The sequence below is a fragment of the Solea solea genome, chromosome 19 (assembly GCF_958295425.1).
Source record: "Solea solea chromosome 19, fSolSol10.1, whole genome shotgun sequence".
Classification (NCBI taxonomy): Eukaryota; Metazoa; Chordata; class Actinopteri; order Pleuronectiformes; family Soleidae; genus Solea; species Solea solea.
The window spans coordinates 17,350,405-17,372,494 of NC_081152.1; the positions used below are offsets into that span (position 1 = coordinate 17,350,405).

At 39.0% G+C, this 22,090-nt stretch overlaps 1 protein-coding gene across 3 annotated transcripts in view; it reads right to left on the minus strand.

Moving 5' to 3' along the window:
* Positions 1-22,090, minus strand: part of skor2 (SKI family transcriptional corepressor 2) — a 110,665-nt gene that overhangs the window by 5,727 nt on the left and 82,848 nt on the right. For 2 of the 3 annotated variants that reach the window (XM_058616444.1, XM_058616442.1), the window contains exons 6-8: positions 10,818-10,889; positions 870-2,874; positions 320-386 (exon numbers count right to left, since the gene is read on the minus strand). In XM_058616444.1, the coding sequence (XP_058472427.1) occupies positions 320-386; positions 870-2,874; positions 10,818-10,840 (2,095 nt within the window). In that variant the 5' untranslated portion in view covers positions 10,841-10,889. Of the gene's footprint in view, positions 1-319; positions 387-869; positions 2,875-4,377; positions 4,625-10,817; positions 10,890-22,090 lie in introns of those variants that run through there. The other variant, XM_058616443.1, reaches the window with a different exon arrangement.

Genomic DNA, 22,090 nt, shown 5'->3' on the forward strand with positions numbered 1-22,090 from the left:
ACGCTGTAAAAAAATCTGATCGAAACAAGACACAGTAAAACAACTGCAGGCTGGAAGATGTAGTGTCTGTATATATATATGTGTGTGTTGTAAGTGTTTCAAATAGGCTTTTAAAAGCGCTGGCCAATAAGTCAATATCAATTTATCACAATATAAGTTTTTCACTATCAAGATAACAAAGGTTATATGAATAAAATGTTTTTCTAACACACTTTGAGCCACAATACAAGTTTTACAAGAGAATTTTAAAATATGATTTTTCTTTTTAATCTTATTTACATGAGGAGAAACAAATAGAATGTAAAAGGTCTGTACTCACCCGAGATGCTGGAGCTGTCTTTGGTTGTTGCATACGAAGGTAGACCTTCGTCTCTGTTTTTGTGGCTCTGAAAGTCACATAAACAGTCAATCAGCATTTTTGTATAACTACACAACACGGCAGAAGATTATAACTGTCTTATAAAGTCAGAGTAGCCCCTGTGTGGTGTAAAAATGGAACTAATTTAACTGGTTAAACTCATCTCCCTGTGAATGTATTTGCTCTGTGTTACTCCTCATAAGTCTCTGTCTCACTCCCACCTCCTCCTCCTCCTCCTCCTCCTCCTCCTCCTCCTGGTTAATGTGGGAGTCGACAGGTTAAAGATTAGAGTTGCCCTAACAGGCTGAGGTGACAGAGGGAGAACAAACACACCGTGGCTATTAAACAATCCACGCCCGGGCCTATTAGGCGGGATCAGAGTGGGGTGACTGTTTCAATTTCTGCAGGGAGGAAAAGCCGCCTATCAATCTGCTTATGCAGATCACATCACTGCCTGACTGCAGCACCATTTAAATAATAATTAGCTAAAGTGGCCTGGGGGGATATTTACGTTTTTGTAAGCCAGGTCCTCTCGGTGTGGTGGGTTGGAGCTGGAGAGCGGCAGGCTGGCTGGAGGGGAGGCGGGCAAGCTGGGGGACTCCTGCTGGATAGGGTCCGAGGAGGAGGAGGAGGAGGGAGGAGGGGAGGCACTGGGATACGTGACGCCGCCGCTCCCTCGCTCCTTCCCTCGCTCCTCTCCGGCGCTGTCGCTCAGCACGGGGAGGTACAGGTTGGTTTGAGTCTGTGGTGGCCTGCTTGTGAAACTCCCTCCCTCCTCCTCCTCGTCCTGCTTCGACGACTCCACGTCCACCTCCCCCTCCTCCTCGCTGTCCCCTCCTTCCGCTTCTACCCCGCTCTCACTTCCGTAACTACAGCTGCTGGTTGGCGATAGCCGGTGATGGCGATCTGACCCAGCAACGACGACCCCAAAGTCCTCATCCGTTGCCACGGTGACTCCTCCACTGTTGCTGTGGAGTTTGGCGATGCTCTCCGAGTCCTTGACGACGGGACGGAAGGCTGAGCCGTAGCTCGGCTTCCTGGTTTGGAGGGTCGGGGTGTCCAGGAGTTTGAGCCAACCCTCTGATGTCACAGGGCGGAGGTCAGGGGTCACCGCTGAGCAGTCGGGGTCAAACAGCCCAGGTCTTGGTGTCGTGGCTCCACTGCCAGAGGCTATGGTTGCACCGACACCAGTTCCACTCCCAACTACAGCTCCAGGCTCACTGGGGTCTGACAGATCCAGGAAGGCCTGTCGGAGGGAAGGGTTTTCTGCCAGGGATGAGAGCGCGCTGGGCTGAGGCTGGAGATAAGTAGGGACGGGGATTCCTCCGGCTGCTCTTGGTGGCCAAAACATGCAGAAAGGAGGATAAAAAGTGTCTTTGCGGCCGGGCCACAGAAGACCGGACAGCCCTGCTCCTTTCTGCCCGGTGGTAACATCACTGTCCTCTTTTTTCTGCTGGCAGAGGCCGAACGCCGGGAATGGGTATGGCGATGGGAAGAGTGACGTGGGAGGGAACTTCTGCAGCATGCCGAAGCTTTTGCTTGGGACGGGGATGACCGGATAACTGCGTGGCGCTTTACGGGGAGATATGCTGCCTCCATCCAGATCGTCGTCGTCTTCAAAGCGGGCTCTTTTCTGAGCGCTCAGGTCGGGCCCCATCATGTGACCACCACCCGACAGGCTCTTCATCTGCCCCAGTGAGGAACAGTGTGATGACGAGGGCAGCGCTCTCTTCCTGCTGCCTCCGTTAAACATGGCTTTGACGTCCTCCCACGCATAAACCAACTCGTCCGCTGGGATTTTGTCGCTGAGTTTGAGATGTCGTCGCCAGGAGTTGAAGTTGGCGGCGTCGGGCTGCGTGTACTTGGCGTCGGGCGTGCGGTGGGAGTGAAAGATGAACTTATTCGGGGAGAAGTACATGTTACAGAAGGAGCACTTGATGCACTTTGCTCTGGAGCTGTTGTAGCGTGCCGGGATAAAGTTGCCACGGCAACCCCAGGCGCACTCGTGCGTCACATCGAAGGCGAAGTTGTCGGGCAGTTTGGGCGGCGCGTTCTCTCCCAGGAAGGACTTGCACAGGCGCTCGGCTTCGCGCTTGGTGATCATGCCGCAGCGGCGCGAGGAGATGGGCATGGCGCCGGCACGACGCAGGATCTCCAGCTGCACCGGCGTGCACTGGACGCAGGTGATGCCCAGCGCCACGCGCCGGTTATGGATCTCATTGTAGCTGTAGTTCTTCAGGAGCGTGTTGGAAATCTGTGCCAGGCAAAGTCTCTCGTTGTTGTCGATGACCAGGGACACGATGGGGACTCCGTACAGGATGACCTGGCCCACCTGGTTGGGCTTGAGGGGTGAGGAGGAAGAGGAGGGCGAGGAGGAAGATGAGGAGTGGTGGTGGGTGGCTCTGGGCGGAGTCAGAGGTTCCTGCTGGTAGGAGCCTGTTGAACCTGTCATGATGATGTCACTGGAGCCGGAAAGGTGGGATTTGTCCATGCTGGGAGGAAAACTGGGGAGCGACCTGGAGAAAGAGAGAGAGAAAGAGGAGAAGAAAGAAAGAAAGAAAGAGGAGAAGAAAAAGAAAGAAAGAAAGAAAGAAAGAAAGAAAAAAGAAAGAAAGTTAATCAACATGTGTTGGTGCAGCTGTTAAAAATGTACATTTGTGTGATTAACAAATAAGTATTAAAACAATAAAAAAACTATTCATTTTTATATGAAAACATTTAATAAACAGCATTCATTTAATTTCCAAATTGTCAGCCAAGCACCACCAAATAAAAACCTATATTTAATGAATAATTTAACATCAATTGAAATTTAGAATATTATTTGCAATTATTAAAAAAACAAACAAAAAAAACTATTTTAAAAACAATCACAACATTACATTCAGTGGGGAGCTTTGCTGTTAATACTACATAAAATGCATGTATTAATACACGTTAAAAATATTACAGAGCTATTTGAAGTTGAGTGAATTGCTTTTCCTAAAATCACACCACACAACACATTTCCATTCACAGCTTCAAAGGTATGTGTCTGTCCGTTATTTATTTTATTTAAAAAAAAAAAAAGCAAATTGTCATGAAGAAAATCATGAAATATGATGATAAACATTTACATGGAAATACATTTTAGTCTCACACACATATGCCCCAAAACATTAAAGGTACAACTTTACACATCAATTGACTCTCGAGTCTTAAATCTCACTTGTAAAAATTAATTTCTAGTTTTTAGGTTGTTTTTTCCCCCTTTTTTCTTATTGTTTTTTCAATAATAAAAGTGCATCACAATAAAATAATATGCTTTCGTTTTTTAGCCTTTCTTTACAAGACTATAGAAGAGAACGTTTGTAAAGGCTCTACTGTGATTGACTTCAATAAATGACACTGAGTTTACAAAATAATTTTACAATGATTTTTGGAAAATTGGTTTTATGATCAGTTTTTCATAAAGACTCCGTTTTATTTATTTCTGAAAATGATCATTTTATTTCTAACAGTTCGAGCATCACATTTTTAGCGTGTTAAAAAACAACAACAAAAAAAACTATTACAGGGGAAAAACATACAGGAACTGCTGTCAGTTTTGTTTTGTTCTTTTCCATTGATTATTGTTGGAGAGATGTTTGTTATTATTTTATATTGCAGAGTAATGACAAGACGGAATATGAAACGAAAAACAGCGTCTGTGTGAATTAACTTGTGACTAAAAATTACGTAGCAATATATAGACTATAATAACATAATTTTAATGATGTGAGCTGACGAAAGACAACTAAACTAAGTTCAGAGCGATGAAAATATTAATACAGAAATACATTACAGTTTAATAATTCAAGGAGAACAGGCGTTCAATAAAGAGCTGCACGAATACCGTAGAACTTAAAGAGTAGAACGAGACACTAATAATAATATTAATAATGATAATGTCACTGCTGTTAAAGCACGCGCACATTCAATTTCCTTTCTTTTTTACATTTCATACAACTTTATATCTGAAAATGTGGACCAATTCTTACCTTTGACTCCAGGAATAATCCCAACTGCGTCAAAAAATTAATAAACAAAAAATAAAAACAGACAAAACAAACAAACTACGTCACGGCAGAAATCGATGTTTCCTGGACAATTTTAAAACACGCATTTTTATCACGTGAACAACAAAAAGGACCTCGGTTAATTATATCCGGTATATAAAAAGAAGAAACGGAACCAGCTCGTGACGGACGCGTGCGCTCCTGCTGCTGCTCGTGCGAGATGTGAGTAAACTGCGCCGCTCGCGCCGCCTTTATTCGCCTTTCAGAGACGCCACGCGCCCTCCTAATCTCTCTCTCTCTCCCTGCCCCTCGCTCTCTTTCTCTCTCTCTCTCCACCTGCCTTGAGTTTGATTGGCGTGCAGCGGGAGCTCAGCCCACCATTCACCACACACACACAGCACATACACACGCGCTGCCACTCAGAAAAGTCAAACTAACGGCACCGACAAAAAACCCACGAGCCGTGGAGGTGCAGGAACGTGCACATTTGCGCGTGCACGAAACGACCCCACACACCAACACATAAAACCCTTAAAATGTTATTTTGTTTAATAAAATGTTTTAGCAAATGTAATAATCACCGTATTAGTGAATGAATAGATTAATTTTAAATGAATTTGACACCAGAAGAAAGTGACTACACACATGCACAAACACAGCAAACGTGTTCTCTTTTCAACACAGACAGTGTGGACCAACATTAGAGTTCACATAAGTGTGTTGGACACAGTCTAAGTTCCATTTTATTTTTATTATCATAATATTTATATATCTATATTATATATTCATTAGGGACATCACTTTTTTGCGTCTGATACCGACACCGATATCACAACCCTCGACTTTGTACTGATATCAGTGCAATTTCAGTCAACATTGCAACCTTTTTAAAGCTGTTAAAAAACGCATACTTCTCCGACTGTGTAAAACAAACATGACTCAGCTAAATTGCTGATAATTTTTTTTATCATTATGAATATTTTCAGTCTTTCTCTCAGATAGATAGGCGACGAGTGATACCGATACTAACAGTATCGTATCGGCTCATCTCTAATACTCACTCATACATGTTAAAATGCATGGTTTATTATATTGATTATTGATACTTTACTTTTGGACATGTCTTTGCTGTTACATTGTGAATCCAAGGATCTTATATTGTGATATCCTGACTGTAAGACAGACAGACAGACAGACAGTGAGACAGACAGTCTGCACAGGGATCAGAGTAAAGTCTGTCAGTACAGCTGATACCAGGCACATTCAACGCTGAGGAGGCTTTTTTCGAAACACGACTCTCCTGATACATCTGCAGGTTGTTCCCTGGAGATGAGCAGCAGCAGCAGGAAGCACACACACATATGCATATACATGCATGTGTGTATATATATATATATACACATATATATATATATATATATATATACATATATATATATATATATATATATATATATACATACACACACACTATACTATGCTGCGTTCAGCTCTATATTATCTGTTGTAATTGAGGGTCAGGAGAAAGAAGCTCCCAGCTCTGTAACAACCTGTGCTATAAATAGCAGTGACAAGTCACCTGAAGACGGCCTCAAAAAACACACACACACACACACACGCACACACGCACACACACACACAGTGTGGGATTATTTAATGTCACAGGAAAAAAGAACAGGGGGAGTGATTTTCCATCTACTCGCTCACCTCTGCTACTAAAAATATCCATATGGAACGTGTACAGGTAAGTAATGCAGGCAAATACTGTATGATGTCTGCAATAAGAGAAAAATAAAATAAATAAATACATAAAGAAGGGATCTCTTTAAAGTCTGAATAATGGAGTGAAGACTTCTTCTGTGAAGTGCTTGGCCTTGTTAATTAAAACAACTTAATTAAATTCTTTCCAGGACAGATTATTTTTGGACCATGTTTCATGTCTGGGACAGGGAAGGGAAATGTGATTTTTTTTCTATTTATATTTATAGAATAGAGCAAAATAAAAGTACTTTTAAGGAATAGTAGAGGTGAGAAGTTGTTTTTAAAAAGTGCATGTTTAATGATAAATAAAGGTGGAAAAACTTCCTCTGCTGTTATGTTGTGCATTCATGTAGAATAATAAAGGTTCTTTTGGGGGGACAAATAAATCATTTCATTAGAGTTGCTGCAATCTGTAATCCCTATTCCCACCCTGGATTGTTACTTTACAATTAAAAATTAAAATAAAAGATTTAATTTACTCGTTTGCTGATCAGTTATATACTTTTACTCCAAAGTTATAAATCAATAGCTTCACTTTAATATGACCTAATTAAAGCCAATAAGACACTTCTATTGAGTATTTTGTTTTGATTTAAAGTGTAAATGTGGTTAAAACGTTGGCTATCAATTATTTTTCTGACAATCTTTCTCTCTCTCTCTGAGGCGCTTTTTTAAATCAGTGCACGTGCGCGGTGTCAGTGGGCACGAGCCCCATCTGCTCCGTTTCAAACCAATTTAAAAAAAAAAAGAAAAAAAAAAAGGAAGGGGTTGTCACCGCCGCCGCGCGTGCTTTTGTCTCGCGGATGAACGCCACGGGAGCACACGCTGCGATAAAGTGTGTGTGTGTGTGTGTGTGTGTGTGTGTGACGTCACAATGGAGAGATGAGAGCAAATAAAACAGGTAGCTATATATAAAAATATGACATTTTAAATGTGTTATAGAAACTTTACTAATGTTGTTTTATTCATGTCACAATATTAAGCCTAAATAAAATGCTATGGACATAATCAAATAACATAAAAACAATAATTGGCTGATGATCTCCCTGTTTTTTTAACGAAAATAATAAAATTTAATTTATTTAATGACACGTACTTTTATGTGTGTGTGTGTCACGAATATGTGGTTTATTGTGAAAAACAATAGAGATAATAATAATAATAATAATATTAGCCCCACTGGAATACATTTCACTGTTTTTTCGTCCTACTGAGAAATTAATCATGCGTTTAAGAAAAGAATTGCTCGTGTGACCTCCGTGGGTCAACGTGTGTGTGTACGCGCGCGCGAGCGTGCGTGTGCAAAACATAACAAATTAAGAGCTACAACACTAAGTGAGCTCGAGACATTTCACATCAAATCTGTCAATAAATGGAACGTAGCCCCGGGTGAGTGATTAACATATACTGGAATACACGCGTCACCTGCGCGTTCACGTCCACACAGCATCTAAAGTAAGTTCAACATTTTAACATGAAAATAATACACGTCTAAAGATTTGATCTAAATAAAATAAATAAATAAATACAAGACACGTGCCACGTAGCAGAATCGAGTGGACATATTTGTGGATTTAAAGGCAGATGTAGGCTACAATATGGCGCAGCACTGTCTGTCCCGCAGTTAATCCTGAGTTAATGCTGTGCAAACACACACACACACACACTGAAGATTTACTGTGCACTACAATTAACACACGTCTTCAATAAAGAAAATATACATCATAATAATCATACTTATTATTATTTTGTAGTTTAATCCGCTCATGCATGCACTTCTTCAGATGATGATGGTATTGGGGAGGGAGTCTGGGTCGTGCACGCGCGCGAGTTCTGCTGTGCACGCGGATTATCAGCCTCTAAATAAACTTGCAAAAAATATTATCATTGCTATATTTATTTATTATGATTGCAATACATCAGTCCTGCAGGCTGCAGGCATCATGTGTTCACAGAGAGTGAACACATGATGAAGGTGTCACCCCCCCCTACTCCTTATTTGGTTTGTTCCTGATTCACGACTGTTACATTTGTTCGCTGTCCATGGTGGAACGAGCTCCCCATCGACATCCGGACAGCAGAAAGCCTTACTTGTACATCGCACTTATGACTAGCACTTTATAGTTTGGCCTACTTTGTTGAGGGTCTAGCTCCACCCGTACTTCGCTTTGGATAAAAGTGTCTGCTAAATGACATGTAATGTAATGTAATGATTGATTGATTGATTTTTTATGTACACCTTTTTGTTTAAAAGTAAAACTGTTAATAACAATAAAAAAACATCCGTCCTTACTAGGGTTTCAAGATTAATCAATTATTAATTGATTCCTAAACTGACGGCTACTTATTTTTGATAATTTACTAAATCCAGTGATTTCAGCTTCTCAATTGTGAATATTTGCTCCAAATAAGACAGAAATCATTAAAACACAATAATTTTTCATTAAAACCAGACATTATCATTTCAAAGTTCTGACATTTTATGGATCAAAGAAGTAATTGATTATTAGAAAAACAGAATATAACATATTTTATGTATAATACCCTTCCAGCACATAATGCATGTATTTAATTGATTGATTTTTGTCATGTTTCTTCTCTACAGTCTCCTCATGCCAGAGGACAGAGAGACAGCTCTGATGTGACTGAGACTGAGTTTTGCCTGAGGACACTTGTACCAATTAGCACTGTGGACAAACCACTAAAGATTCCCATATTTCATCAAATATCTGGAACATTAGTCAAAATGAATTATTAAGAAATAAATCCATTAATCATAATGGCTGTTTTTTTATCACATTTGCCTTAAATCCTCCATAAAATAATGCAAACGATTCATTTGTTTCTTTAAATCAGATTTTTATCACTATTCATTTAAGAAGCAAAAATGTAATGGGTATTTTCCCCCCTCCTCAGACCTCTACAAAATTATTAATTTGACCATAATGTAATGAAGACAATGTAAAGGAAGGCCAAAGATTACCATTATAATTATTATTACTAGTTTAAATGAAAATAATGACTCCAGACAGAAGATTAGATTTGTGAGTGTTGTGCTGTAGCTGTGATATTCCTGCATGAAGAATTAAGACGTAAAAATAAACAGATGTTTACATCAACGATTTAACATTTAGGTTAAAAAAATTATACATAAACATACTGTTTGACTGCACGATAATCTTAATACCATTTTACTTTTTTTTTTAAATATTAAACATTTATTTTAAGATTATATAGGCAGAGATTGCACGCACAAGTTTAAGATACTCATAAATTTCATGAGAGAAATCCCACTGTGTCATTAAATGTCCTGTCTAAATGTATAACTTAAGAGACAGCTGTTATATATATTGTATATCTGAATAGCTCCTGATCGCTCTCTTCTGCCTCTACCTCACCTCCCTCTTTCCCTTTCTGTCCCCCATTTGTCCTTTCACCACAACCGGTCTAGGCAGATACTGTACATTTTTAAGAGATTTCATCCAGTTAAAATTGAATTTTGCACTGCATCTGCACTGATGCCTAGTGTTTGCTCATTGTGTGAACTGTTGTGTTTATTTTCTCTCTATAATATTGTAAAGGTTTCTGTCTTACCATGTACAGAGCCTTGAGACAATGTATTTGGCGATGTACAATTGAAAATTGAATTGGTCCATTTAGAGTGTCCAGTCAACCTAATCCCAAATCTGCATGTTTTTGGAATGATGGAGGAAGCCTCCATGTCTTGACATAAATAACTTCCTGTGTGCATGTCACCGGGCGAGACAAGATCTAAATACCACTATATTGTGAAACACAGAGCTGAATGTAAAATTTCAAAGTTTTAAAGTCTCTCTGGGGTCAAAATGGTTCCTGGCATGCAGTTTACATGCTTAAAATCTCTGGAGCATACAATACTGTCATGATGCTTGGACCCAGGGGTCTTCACTAAAGTGAAACGTGGATGGATCAAGCCAAAACCAAGTTGCACCAAATTAAACAAAACTTGGTGGAGACATTTTATAGCCCAAGATGAACAAAAAAGTCTATTGGGACCATGGCCAAAACTCAACAGGAAGTCGGCCATTTTGAATTTGGTGCCCATCTTTGGTCAATTTGCAATCTTTGTAAATAAACAAACTAGTCTGAGCATTTATTGTTGTCATTGTACAGCCCTTTCCGCAACTGTGTTGTTTATTAAATGTGCTTTATTGGATTGGATCGCTCCAACATAAAAAAAAAAGTGTCAGTTTGTACAAGTTGATTTTTATTCTCCTTGAGAATTGTGACCTTTAGATCTTCAGCAGCACTTCTGTACTCAGAGCTGCACACTCGAGGAGCAGTTTTTCCAGGGGACGGACTGAGGATGCAGCACAGTCAGACCAGCTGGGAGATGCAACTTTACTTACTGAATGATCCCGGTTTGTAATTAAAGGCTTGCTTGACTTTTAACGACCCCTAAACACAAGCAAAGTTGTGGAAGTTATTATGATTATAAGTGGAATGAGTAATGAGACGGTTAAAAGTGAACGCTGGGCCGAAGACAATTAGCTACAGAGCAGACAGACTGCTGGGCGCTACAGTGCTCTTTAAAGGCAAGCTGAGAGACGGCAGGGTCAGAGGGGGCAGGGCACTCTCGCTCCCTCTCACTCTGTGTGTGTGTGTGTATTTGTATTTGTTACCTCTTTAGGACCCCATCTGCCATAAACACTGATCTTGTCAGGACCAGTAGTCGTCCTCATGGAGACCAAAACCTGAAAACCAAGATGCAGAATGGAACTGGTTAAGTTTAGGGCTAACATTTCAATAGTGGCAAGGTTAAGGTTAGAGATAACACTTTGGTGACACTGGCCCCATTACATTACACATTAAAACACATTACATTAAAAATATTTGTGGCTTTGTGAGGACCAAAAAAATATCTAAACTATAGGGAGTGAGAACATTTTGGTAAAGTGAGGACATTTTGGCTGGTCCTCACTTCTTTAACCCTTCTGTTATCAGTCCTGTCATCGCTGACTGGAATTTGGAATGCGTACTTCTCATTGCCGTAACTCCTAAACCATTTGTAATATCAATTCAACAATTCAAAAACAATGGACTGGCAATCTGTGCAGGGTGTGACCCCAGCGAGGGTAAAGTGGTAGAAGACAGCGAGCTGGATGGATAGATACCGGAAAGCAGAGAAAGAGAGCTACAGTAGAACCTCAGGACTTCCGCAGAAACAACCGTCCAATCATGGACAAGATTCACCAGCGTGTTGCATGTTTGTGACGTCAGCTTCTCAGTAAGTTATCTTGGGGGTGGAGTGGCTCAGTGGTTAAGACCGGTACCCTGTGTGCGAAAGACATCATGGTTGCAATGGTCGCAAGTTCGACTCCACCCCTGGCTGATTATGCTCAATTCCATTGTAAGTCCCTTTGGATAAAAGCATCTGCTGAATGACATGTATGTATGAAAAAAAAAAACGCTCACTCATTGAACATTTTTGGCAATTCTATAGCCATGAAACCATGCCTTTTTGGGGTTTAAGACCTGATTTTAGGGTTAGGGTTAGAATTTGGTTTAAGGTAAAGGTTAGAGTTAGGCCTTTAGTTGTGATGACTAAGGAGAGGGATTGCAAAGCCTTTGCTAGAAATCCTATATGCGAGGACATTTGTTATGTTAGTCATAATGTTATGATGTATTTTTGCACTATCCCTGACAAATAAACTAATAAACAAACAGATAAACATTTGTAGTTATTTAGAGTATTCGCAGTCCTCTACTTTCAGCAGGGTGCACAGCAGTAAAGTTAAAGCAGTATGGTCAAAAACCTAGATAATGACAATGAAGTCATCCTATTCTCTGGCTTTCAACACCATTTAAGTTGATCAAACAGATTGTTACCTCCTATTATGAGGTTATTTTAGGCAGATGGCCAATAATGATCTCTGGCTTTGTATTCCCCCCAAAAAAATAAAATATAATATGCCCATTGTCCAGCTTGTGTTTCTCAATATCTCTCAATATATTATTATATACACATTAATCCTCGATCCACCAGTGTTTTGGAGTGCTTTAAACAGGAAGAAACTTTCCCTTCTACAATGAGCATAAGGTTAATAACAATGACAAAGTGCAGTTTTCACACACGTGCACACGGCAAGAAAATCCTGAGCACAGGCCTTATGGGACGACATTTGTGGTAATTCATTCAGAATCCATTTCGACGCATTGTGCAGGCCTAAGTGCCAATCTTCCTTTTTGGTGAGTTTCCATGATTTTATGTCCCATATAAAACGATGCAGTTTTCTCCACAATGGCCTATTTAAGTTACATTACCGCCGAATATTCCCCAGTAAAGAAAATTAAGCCGCGATACTGTGAGATCATCTCGGTTAGTTATCTTCTCCCTGCCGAGATGTGTCGCTTTGACACCCCGCGGAGAACTGAATGATTCTCATGGACGAGAGATAATAGTCCCCATACAGTGTGATGCTTGCCTACGATCTCTCTTTTTTCCTTTGTGCCATTTTCCTCTCTTTTCAAATCTGATCCGGAGCTTTATATGTTTGTGTTGCAGGGATAATTAGGTTTAACATGGCTTGAAACAACAACAACAATGAAAAACAACAGTAAATATGTGCGGTACAGTAACTTCTACCGAACCCTTATATTCAGTAGCAGCTTTGGTTAACAACATGAGGAAACATGTAAATATGACTTAGGTCAAACACTGCAAAATCCTCAGGTTTATAAACAAGAAAGCTACATTTACACAATATTTAACCCATTAACCCTAAAATAGTTTTGAGTATTCATTGTGGTTTATAATACATTTTCTGAACTTAAACAAACAAATCAAAACAGCTCAAAATAAAACCAATTAATTATATTTTTACATATATTATTATACAATTAGTAATAATTCATGAGTATAAGTGTAAGTGTGAGTATAAGTTTCAGGATAATTGTAAGAAGGTCTTTCCTTCCTTCCCTCTCTCTCTCTCTGTATTCTCATCTTGCAGGTTGCAGGATCAAGATCCAGTTTTCGAGGCTATCCATATCACACATATCATCACCATTATCATTGTGCTATAATTAAAAGTCAATATTAGTATAATTTTTATCAACACTCTCTGTTGCTGCTTTATAAATTACATTGTATTGCTATAATTAAAAGTCGATATCATTGACTGTATAAACTTGTAACTTGATACAGTTGTTGTGTATCTGCTCCTGGTCTCTCTCTCTCTCTCTCTTCTGTCTCTACCTCATGTCCCTCTTGTCCTTTCTCTCCCTCCTTTCTGTCCCCCACCTCTCCGCTGTCCCCCATATTCCTTTCACCACAACCGGTCGAGGCAGATGACTGCACATCTCTGAGCCTGGTTCTGTCAGAGATTTCTTCCTGTTAAGAGGGAGTTTTCTACCTCTCCACTGATGCCTAGTGTTTGCTCATTGTGTGAACTGTTGGGATTCTCTGCTCTCCTTGATGTTGTCTATGTACAGTGCCTTGAGATAATGTATGTTATGATTCAGCGCTATACAAATAAAATTAATTTAAATTGAAGTATAAATATAACTGAGTATAGGTGCAAGTAAATATCACTATAAGTATGTATAAATAAGGGTGTGTTCACACCTGGTTCATTTGTCTACAGCTGATGAATATTTGATACGTTGTTTCATTTTTTTTTTAGCAGGTTCAGTTTATGTTCGCAAAGGCAAATCTCAAACACCATTATAAATTGCAAAAAAAGTATTGAGGAAGGTTCTTCCTTCCTCTTAGTAGCGGATATAGATGACAACACGGTCTGTAGCCATAAATACTACACTTTCAGTGAAAGGTGTGTATACCAGAGTTCATTGCAAGCGGTCTGAAGGTACCTTGAATGTGTGGTCCACATCAGAAGTCTGGGACCCAATTCACACCGACCCTAACAAACCAGTGTAGAGTTTGATTCATCCACACTAAACGAGGCATGTCTGAACACACCCTGAAGCTGTGTTTCCATCAAGGTACAGTTCGGTTTGGTACAGTACTGTACGAATTGGAACGTCAAAGCCCTCAGTCAGGCTTGCGTTTCGAGTCGGAACAGTACCTTTACCTGGCCGTGTCAAAGAGATACGGAGCGTGACAACAAACAACGACACTGATGAACGTGACACGGCAGACAACAACGGAGGACATTTTCCTGCTCGGTTTTTGGCTGTTTATCTCAACAAGACGTCAAGATTGTTATAAGAATAGACTGCAGGCGGTGAAGAAACACTGGTCGCAAGGGCAGTTTTTCTGTCGCTCAATCAGCTGATTGTTGAGGGTCTAGCTCCACCCATAGTGGACCGTACCAGTACTCTGGTACCACAAGGGAAGTGTACCCAAAAATGGAATAGTTGGGGCCAGTTATTTTGGTAATATTCGGAAACATGGCTTAAGTACATGTACTGTATGCATAACAAAGTACATGTATAAGTAAGTATTAGTAAGTAGAGGTACAAGTTAGTATAAGTATGTTTAAGTAAGTACAAGTAATGATATTTACTAATAAATACACTTGTCTTGTAAGAGCTTTGATTGCAACCCTACATTTAGCAGCTTCAAGTCCCAGCAGAGAAAAGTATTACAAAAACCCTCCCAAGAGAAGTGTCAATCACTTAGTTTGGCCTCACAGTTTTACATCCATGTGAGTTTATGTGCAGATGATTGATGCATTTATGTGTCACATCGTTCCACTTTTTTTTCCATCTTGTCCGTCCATCTCCATTCCAAGTAAACAAGAGCTACATTAATGTGAGCGTTAAGGGCTCTATTAGTGCTGCAGACAGGAAGCGGACGAACCAGGGCTTTTTCTATTTGTCTATTATTGATGAGGACTGGAGGTTAATCTAGTGCTTAATCACCAGGCAACATAGAGAGTGATACCGATGATGAGAACAGAGGGGGTGAGTAAAAGGGGGCGAGTGGAAAGAGTTGATTTCCCACAGAAATTAAACAGAGGAAGTGAGAGAGCGATAAGAGGATACTGATGACCTCATCAACCATGATATCAATCTGTGGATGTGTTATAAAAACACAACAACTCTGTTACTGTCCATGAGACAATTAGTAAAAACATGAGATCATCCCATTAGTGCACTGTGGAGTAAAATGTTGTCCCACTTAGGTGAAAACAAGCAGGATTCACAGAGGCGAAAAAAAAATGGCAAACCTCAGAAAATATTTTAAGGTGCAGATCTCAACATTGCTGCAATTATACACATAAACAAAATCTTATGATAATGCATCAGTTTTTTTACACTGATACAGGAAAACATTTCTTCCCCAAACACTCATAAAAGTAATTAAGTCAAAGTTAAAGTTAGTGGCATGAATGTTTGCCGTATCTCTCAACAGTTATGATACAGCACATTTAAGAAGAATGTGAATTGTTGAAATTGCCTCAGGAAATGTGCGTGGAGGTAGAGACCTAAAATATCACAGAAATAGAAAACAATCCCAACTAATAATAATGATGCTAAACAACTGTGGAACTATATGTCATTTTGAGCCAGTGAAAGATGAAGCTATTAAAGCTCAGTGTTGATTTCTAGGAATAACTCATGTAATAGCATCTTGCATTTGTTTACCTCTTTAGGACCTTTTCTGGCATAAACTCTTGTGTTAAAAGTCCAATTTTAGTCAGACTAAGACAATAATTCAGTTTTCTTAATGTCATGTAAACATGTTAGTCTGACTTGAATCGAGCTAGTCTTAGTCGGACTAACATACCTGGATAATGCGATTCATAGTCCGATTACTCCTGCATGTATATGCTTAGCGGGACTGGAGTCAGCGCGATCCATCTCACCATTCGCTGTTTGTATTTCTGTGAGAGATATGGAGAGATACAGCGCCACCTCCGGAGGCCGAGTCAGACAATAAATAGATTTTCTCCTCCAAATGTATAGTCAGACTAGGCAGGTTGTCTTAGTCAGTCTACACCTTAGCTCAATTAAACTGTGCATGTAAAGGTACTGACTGACCTTGTCAGGACCAGTAGTCCGCATGGAGACCAGTTTAGGGCTAAGATTTGAATTGTGGTTAGATTAAAGTTAGGTTTAGATGTAAACTGGTTAACACATTGGTTACACTGTCCAAATGACTGGAAGTCATTGCAGTGTCCTGAGAAGAATAACTGAGCAATCCTGTGTGTGCGTGTGTCACAGTGTCACATCAGCGTGGCCTCACTCACCCTGGACAGGCTGTAATTGTGTAATCCTGTGATACAGCTTGTAATCCCCTCAAACATCCATACAGTGCAGACAAGATCGCTGACAGATTATACTGTGAGGATTTGATCTCTATTTGTTGTTCATATTTTGTTAAAAAAAAGAGACGAAAATTTTCTTTTTATAAAATGCAAATTTTTTGACTACAAACTACATTTAATAGTCATTTTTTGAGATTTTCAACTCTCAATGTCATTGTAAAATAGGAGTTTAAAGCCAGAACCAGTTCACGTGTTTAACTAGCAATTAATGTTCAACCCAGGCAAAAAAAAGCACTTTTGTTTCTCAATTATTAGATTTTTAATTATTTGATATTTGTGTTAAATGCATTTCTGCTCAAGGGCTCGCCATTATAGATAGAGGCTCAGGTTTAAAGAGAAGCCACAAGGCAAAATGGTAAACAACAGAATTAAATGCTAATAATTATTGTTCCAGGAAATAATTATTGTTCAGCTGCCCTATCTGCTCTGGTGTTTAAATAACAACAAATATAAGCGGTCTTTTTTTTCTTTGCAAATGTGTGTGCGTGTGGTTGCTTAGGCTGAATCACAAAGGCGCAGAGCATACAATAACACATACATTTACCTGTACACAGCAGGTTATAAAGATAAATTATACATTTTATGTATGTTATTTTAATGAATTTTTACTTAATTTAATTAAATATTTGATCATTTTTGTAGAAATTGTAGTAAATGCATTTTTTTACTACTTGAGGTATTAAAATCATGACACACATTGGAAAAACATGGCAAAATTTGGGGATTTTTTAAGAGCACAATAGTAATATTCAAGTTTATTTCATTTTCTTTTCATTCATGTCATTTCCCACTTAGCTCTTTCCCATCTATCTGCAATAACTTTTCATTAACAAAACCTTTTCTCCATCGTCCAAACACAATTCTCTCCTGTATTATTGTTTTTGCCATGTTAACCTCACATTAGTAGATCAAAACAAGCCATAATCCTTATTATTGTTAGTATTATTATTGTTATTATCATGCTTGATCTGCCACTGAATTACTGCTGATCCATTGATGCGTAAATACCCTTCTACAACAGTGGGAACTATGGGATTAGCATCGGGACTGAAAGAGACACGGACGGCGTTAAACATCACAGAAATGTGAGCCTATGTTGTTTTTCCATGGCATCACATGACCAAATGTATAAACGTGCAAACAATGTGTGCCGGCTGACGCAAACACCATATACCAACAGACTGAGCTTTTGACACGGTAAGATGTTTTTCACATCTGTTTTCGGGTTAGGATTAAGTTTCTCCCTGTATAATCTATTTTTCACAACCTAATGACAGATGTTATGAATAAAAGACAGAATAAAAAAACATGGTTAATACTAAGCACGGTGTAAAGGCACGGAGGTTCATTCATACAACAACAATATCCTTATTTAATCATCAGACTTAAGTTTGAATTTGATCACATTGTGGATTGATAATCAGGGCATATGTAAATATACAGTCACTCAGATTGAAGAAAACCTGTTGTTGGGCATTAATACTAAATCTTAATTTGGAATTTAAGTGACTTACAATATAGGCCAGCCAAGCTGCACTTACAGCGCCCTCTATTGAATAGCGTGGTTATTACTTCTGAGGTACTCCTAGGCTGTATATTTAACCTTAAAAAACAGTTTTTTAAGAACTGAGTTTGAACTTTCTCCCCCAAGATTGAATGGATATCTGAATTTGGAATTCATTTAGCCCTATCACCTACCCATTAAAACATACCATCATACCAACCACGTGGAACCCAATGTCAAGTCAGACACTGTCTGAAATGATCGAGACGTTCTGTTTTTTAAGGTCATTAAGTCTCTATCATGAGGAGTAATATATTTGGATAAAAAACAAAAAAATAAACTGATCTGAAGGCTGGTCTGGTTAGTTAGATAGTTACGTCACTGATTGTTAGAATGAACTGGATATTTCTGTGCAACACATTGAGAACAGTGTAAAATGTTGATTTCAGCTCTGTTGGCCTGAATTGGCATCACTACCCTGCCTCTGACTCTTGACATACTCGTCCTTTACCAGCTTTCACTCTAAAACATGGATTAAAAAGCGTCGCTCAGAGCATAAATATGTTTGTGTCTTTATCGTGTCTACTGTATTTGGGTTTTTATGAAAATCCCCACAGCATATTACACTTACAGGGGCTCTGCGCGCTAAGTAAGAATCACTGAGTGTAAAATTGACAGATGGGGCTATTTGGGTTTTCTTAAGTGCTCAGGGACACTCGCAGAGTTTGGGTGGGTCTCTTGTCATCAATGGTACTTTGGTTAATAATGACAGCTGCACTCAGTTGTGACTTATTTTTAAAAGAGAGAGTTATCCCTTCAATTCCACCCACCCTCTTTTCCTCCATCATATGAAATTAAGAACATGTTGACTTCTAAATCTAAATATTGAAAAAACATATGCATTGCATTAGCATAGTCCTCCAGATGTTACAGTGGTAATCTTCAGCCCTCTGCCTTTCTGATTGGCCCACAACTTTAATCATGAGATTCTTAAAGCACAGCTCAGGAAACAATGAAAGTGTTCTGTGTGGCAGGAGCAGTGACACGCAGAGGTGATTTTCTTTTTTAAAGCAGATTATCATGAAAAAAGTAAAGTGGCACACACACAATGATGGGACATGATATGTGGCCAATGGCAGATGGTTGGGAGGTTGTGCAGTTTCACTTGTTGTTTAAAAATACCATTGATAACAAGGCCTTTAACAATACTTTTAAAGTGGGAGGGTAAATTTGGTTGATTTGCGTTGTGGTGTTCCCCAGAGTTTCGTCCTGGGTCCCATTCTGTTTGGCTTAATCATGCTTTTCAATGGGTGGGAAACCCTTTATACCAAATATTCATATCACAGTTAGTGTATATATATATATATATATATATATATATATATATATATATATATATACATATATATATATAGATATACATATATATATATATATATATATACATATATATACATATACACAAGTAAAAATATAGAATGATTTTCTTATCATTCACACTGTGCTATAGTGGCTAGAATTGTTGGTCCTGTGATTGACTGCCTATGCCAGCTGGGATTGGCTCCAGACCAAACAACTCTCATGTGGAGGATAAAGCAAAAGAAAATGAATGAATGTTCATCCTACACAGCTGCATGAACTGTCTTTTAGCTTAATTAATCTCTGTTGTTTTTGCCTGAGCCTGTATAGGTGACAGAATGTGTTGGTTTTTATCATCACTGTTGCCAAATGTCTGCCTCTGAAATGTAGGTGGCACCACCTCCCAAAGACCTTCTCTTGACTACTATCTAAAGGATGTTTACTTCATGCTATAAGATGAACATTGTGAAACTCTATACTATACTCTATACTATACACAACGGTACTATTCTAACCCTTCTAACCACTCCTCTTGCTGTAGAATTGCACTCCCTGGATTATTTACTTTTCAGAAGGGAGGGAGCTCATATAGTGCCCACTGCTCAGGACTGAGATGCACTGAGCACAAGTTCAGCTCAGTTCAGGAAATGTGAGGTCGTGTGGTGCAAAAAAATAAATACATCTTAAGGTGATTTAAAAATGTGTTATTTTCCAGACACATTTTTTTTTTTTAAGTTGATCTCTTTGAGTGTCTGATCTCTAAACGAACATTACAGATTTAAATATCTCTCTTCTTCCACTCTCTCTGATCCCAACTTTATGATAAACCTCTGAGTTGTACTTTAAACCCAGAGGCCACAAACAAGATATTTAAGCGAGCGCAGATCTTTAAATATCCTGCGTGTGTGTGTTGCAGCCATTTGGTCGATAGCTCCTAACAGATGGAAATGGAATGGGAAGACCTCAACAACCAAACAAAAACACAAAACTGTGTTTTCTCTCACTTTGTGCAGTTGTGGAGGTGCTGTATCTACCCAGAAGAACAGTATCTAACAACATATACAACACAGCACAGTGTCCTGTGGTTCTGATCAGAAAATAAGGACACCCATATGTACCTGTTTTCTAGAAAGCAGACCAAAGTACAACTTGTACATTTTAAACAGAACTAATGGCAAGTAGTAATCTCATTACCAGTCACACTTAGTGACTGCCAGAGTGTGAATCCTACATTTCAGAGATGAAGGATTAGTTTGATGCAGATCACAGTTTCATAAGCCCTTGAGATGTACTTGAATCATAAAGTTCACCCTCGGCCACAAGGCAAACACACTCCACAAATAGCTGCAGTATGCGTATGTACAGTATATGTAACCTATACATCATTCCCTGTATACTGTATGCATCGTATGTAAAGGGTAGGACTGGAACTGATTATTAATATCACACATTGTAATCTAGTTAAAGTCATGTTCGCTGCAAACACCATATTAATTAAATGCCAAATGTTCCTGATTATTTCTTACTTGATTAACATATTGCGAGAATTAAATATTGCCTTGTTAATAACTTTGTGTGTATGCTCCCTTTCATGCCATGCCCTCAATTACAAAACCCTGTCCATAAACAAACACAAGCAAACAAATGCTCGTCTGTAACTAGGACTGAAATCATTAATCAAATAGTTGATCAATGGACACATCAGTCCTGAACAATTTTTAATAGCAAAACAATTGCCATTTATCTATTTATGTAATCATTTATTTATTTACTTTAATGGTCACCATAGGGAAATTCTCCCACTGTACATTATTTAACTATCTTCTACAAAGGTTCTACTAAGAAGCTTACAAGAACGAGGACCATTGGGCAGATACTGAGTAAAGCCCAAAGGGGTTGGGTACCTTTCTCTCCAGCCCTTTACCTGTCAGGATTTGAACCAACAACCCTCCAGGTACAAGCCACATTCTTGTTTCCACTTGGACAATATCACAGACAAAGTCTCAACACTTTAAACAAGTTTAAATCAAGTTAAAGTACTGATTATGTTGGATTTACTGGCACACAACAACATGGGTATAGATGCATTTGACAGTAATGTGGTTCATATAGGTCAAATAGGCATCCAGTCACTTAGCTGCTGTACTAGGTAATCTGCAATGACTGCTTACTGTATTAATGAGGGCTCTCTTTCTGTCTCTGTACATTAAGACTCTATGGTATTTACAGCAGCTTTAACTTATGGCATGACATCTGTACAAGAAAGTAATTGAGAGCCGTAACAGGATAAAGGGGCCATGACCAAGAGCGGATTTCGATGCCAAAGGGTTAGAGGCAAGGTTAAATGTTTCTTGATCTTAGGGGATGTAAGTAATGTTGTTTGTTTATGTTACTTGAGAATTCTATACAAATCTAAATTGAGGAGATAAAAAAATAAAGAAATAGGGTACAAGGGGCATCGAAAGTGATTTGCTAATACTAATGTAGTCACAGCTTAGCGATACAAGCTAACTCTCCAAATGTAAGTAAAAAGAAATAGGAATTATTGGCCCCAGATGTTTCGATGTATTACATGGCATAGGTTTCTTGGGATTAAGATTTAACACATAGGCAGCCCATGTTTCAGCATATAACAGTTGCATATTCCCATAAAATACAATTGCTTAAGAAATTCAATGTACTGCTTGTTTTCAATTCATATTTAGTGGACAGAATATTGGTTATAATCCACAAACACTGGATCAGTTTGTTGACATTTTCTCTGGAAATATTAAAGATTTTATCAGGACAAATAATGTGA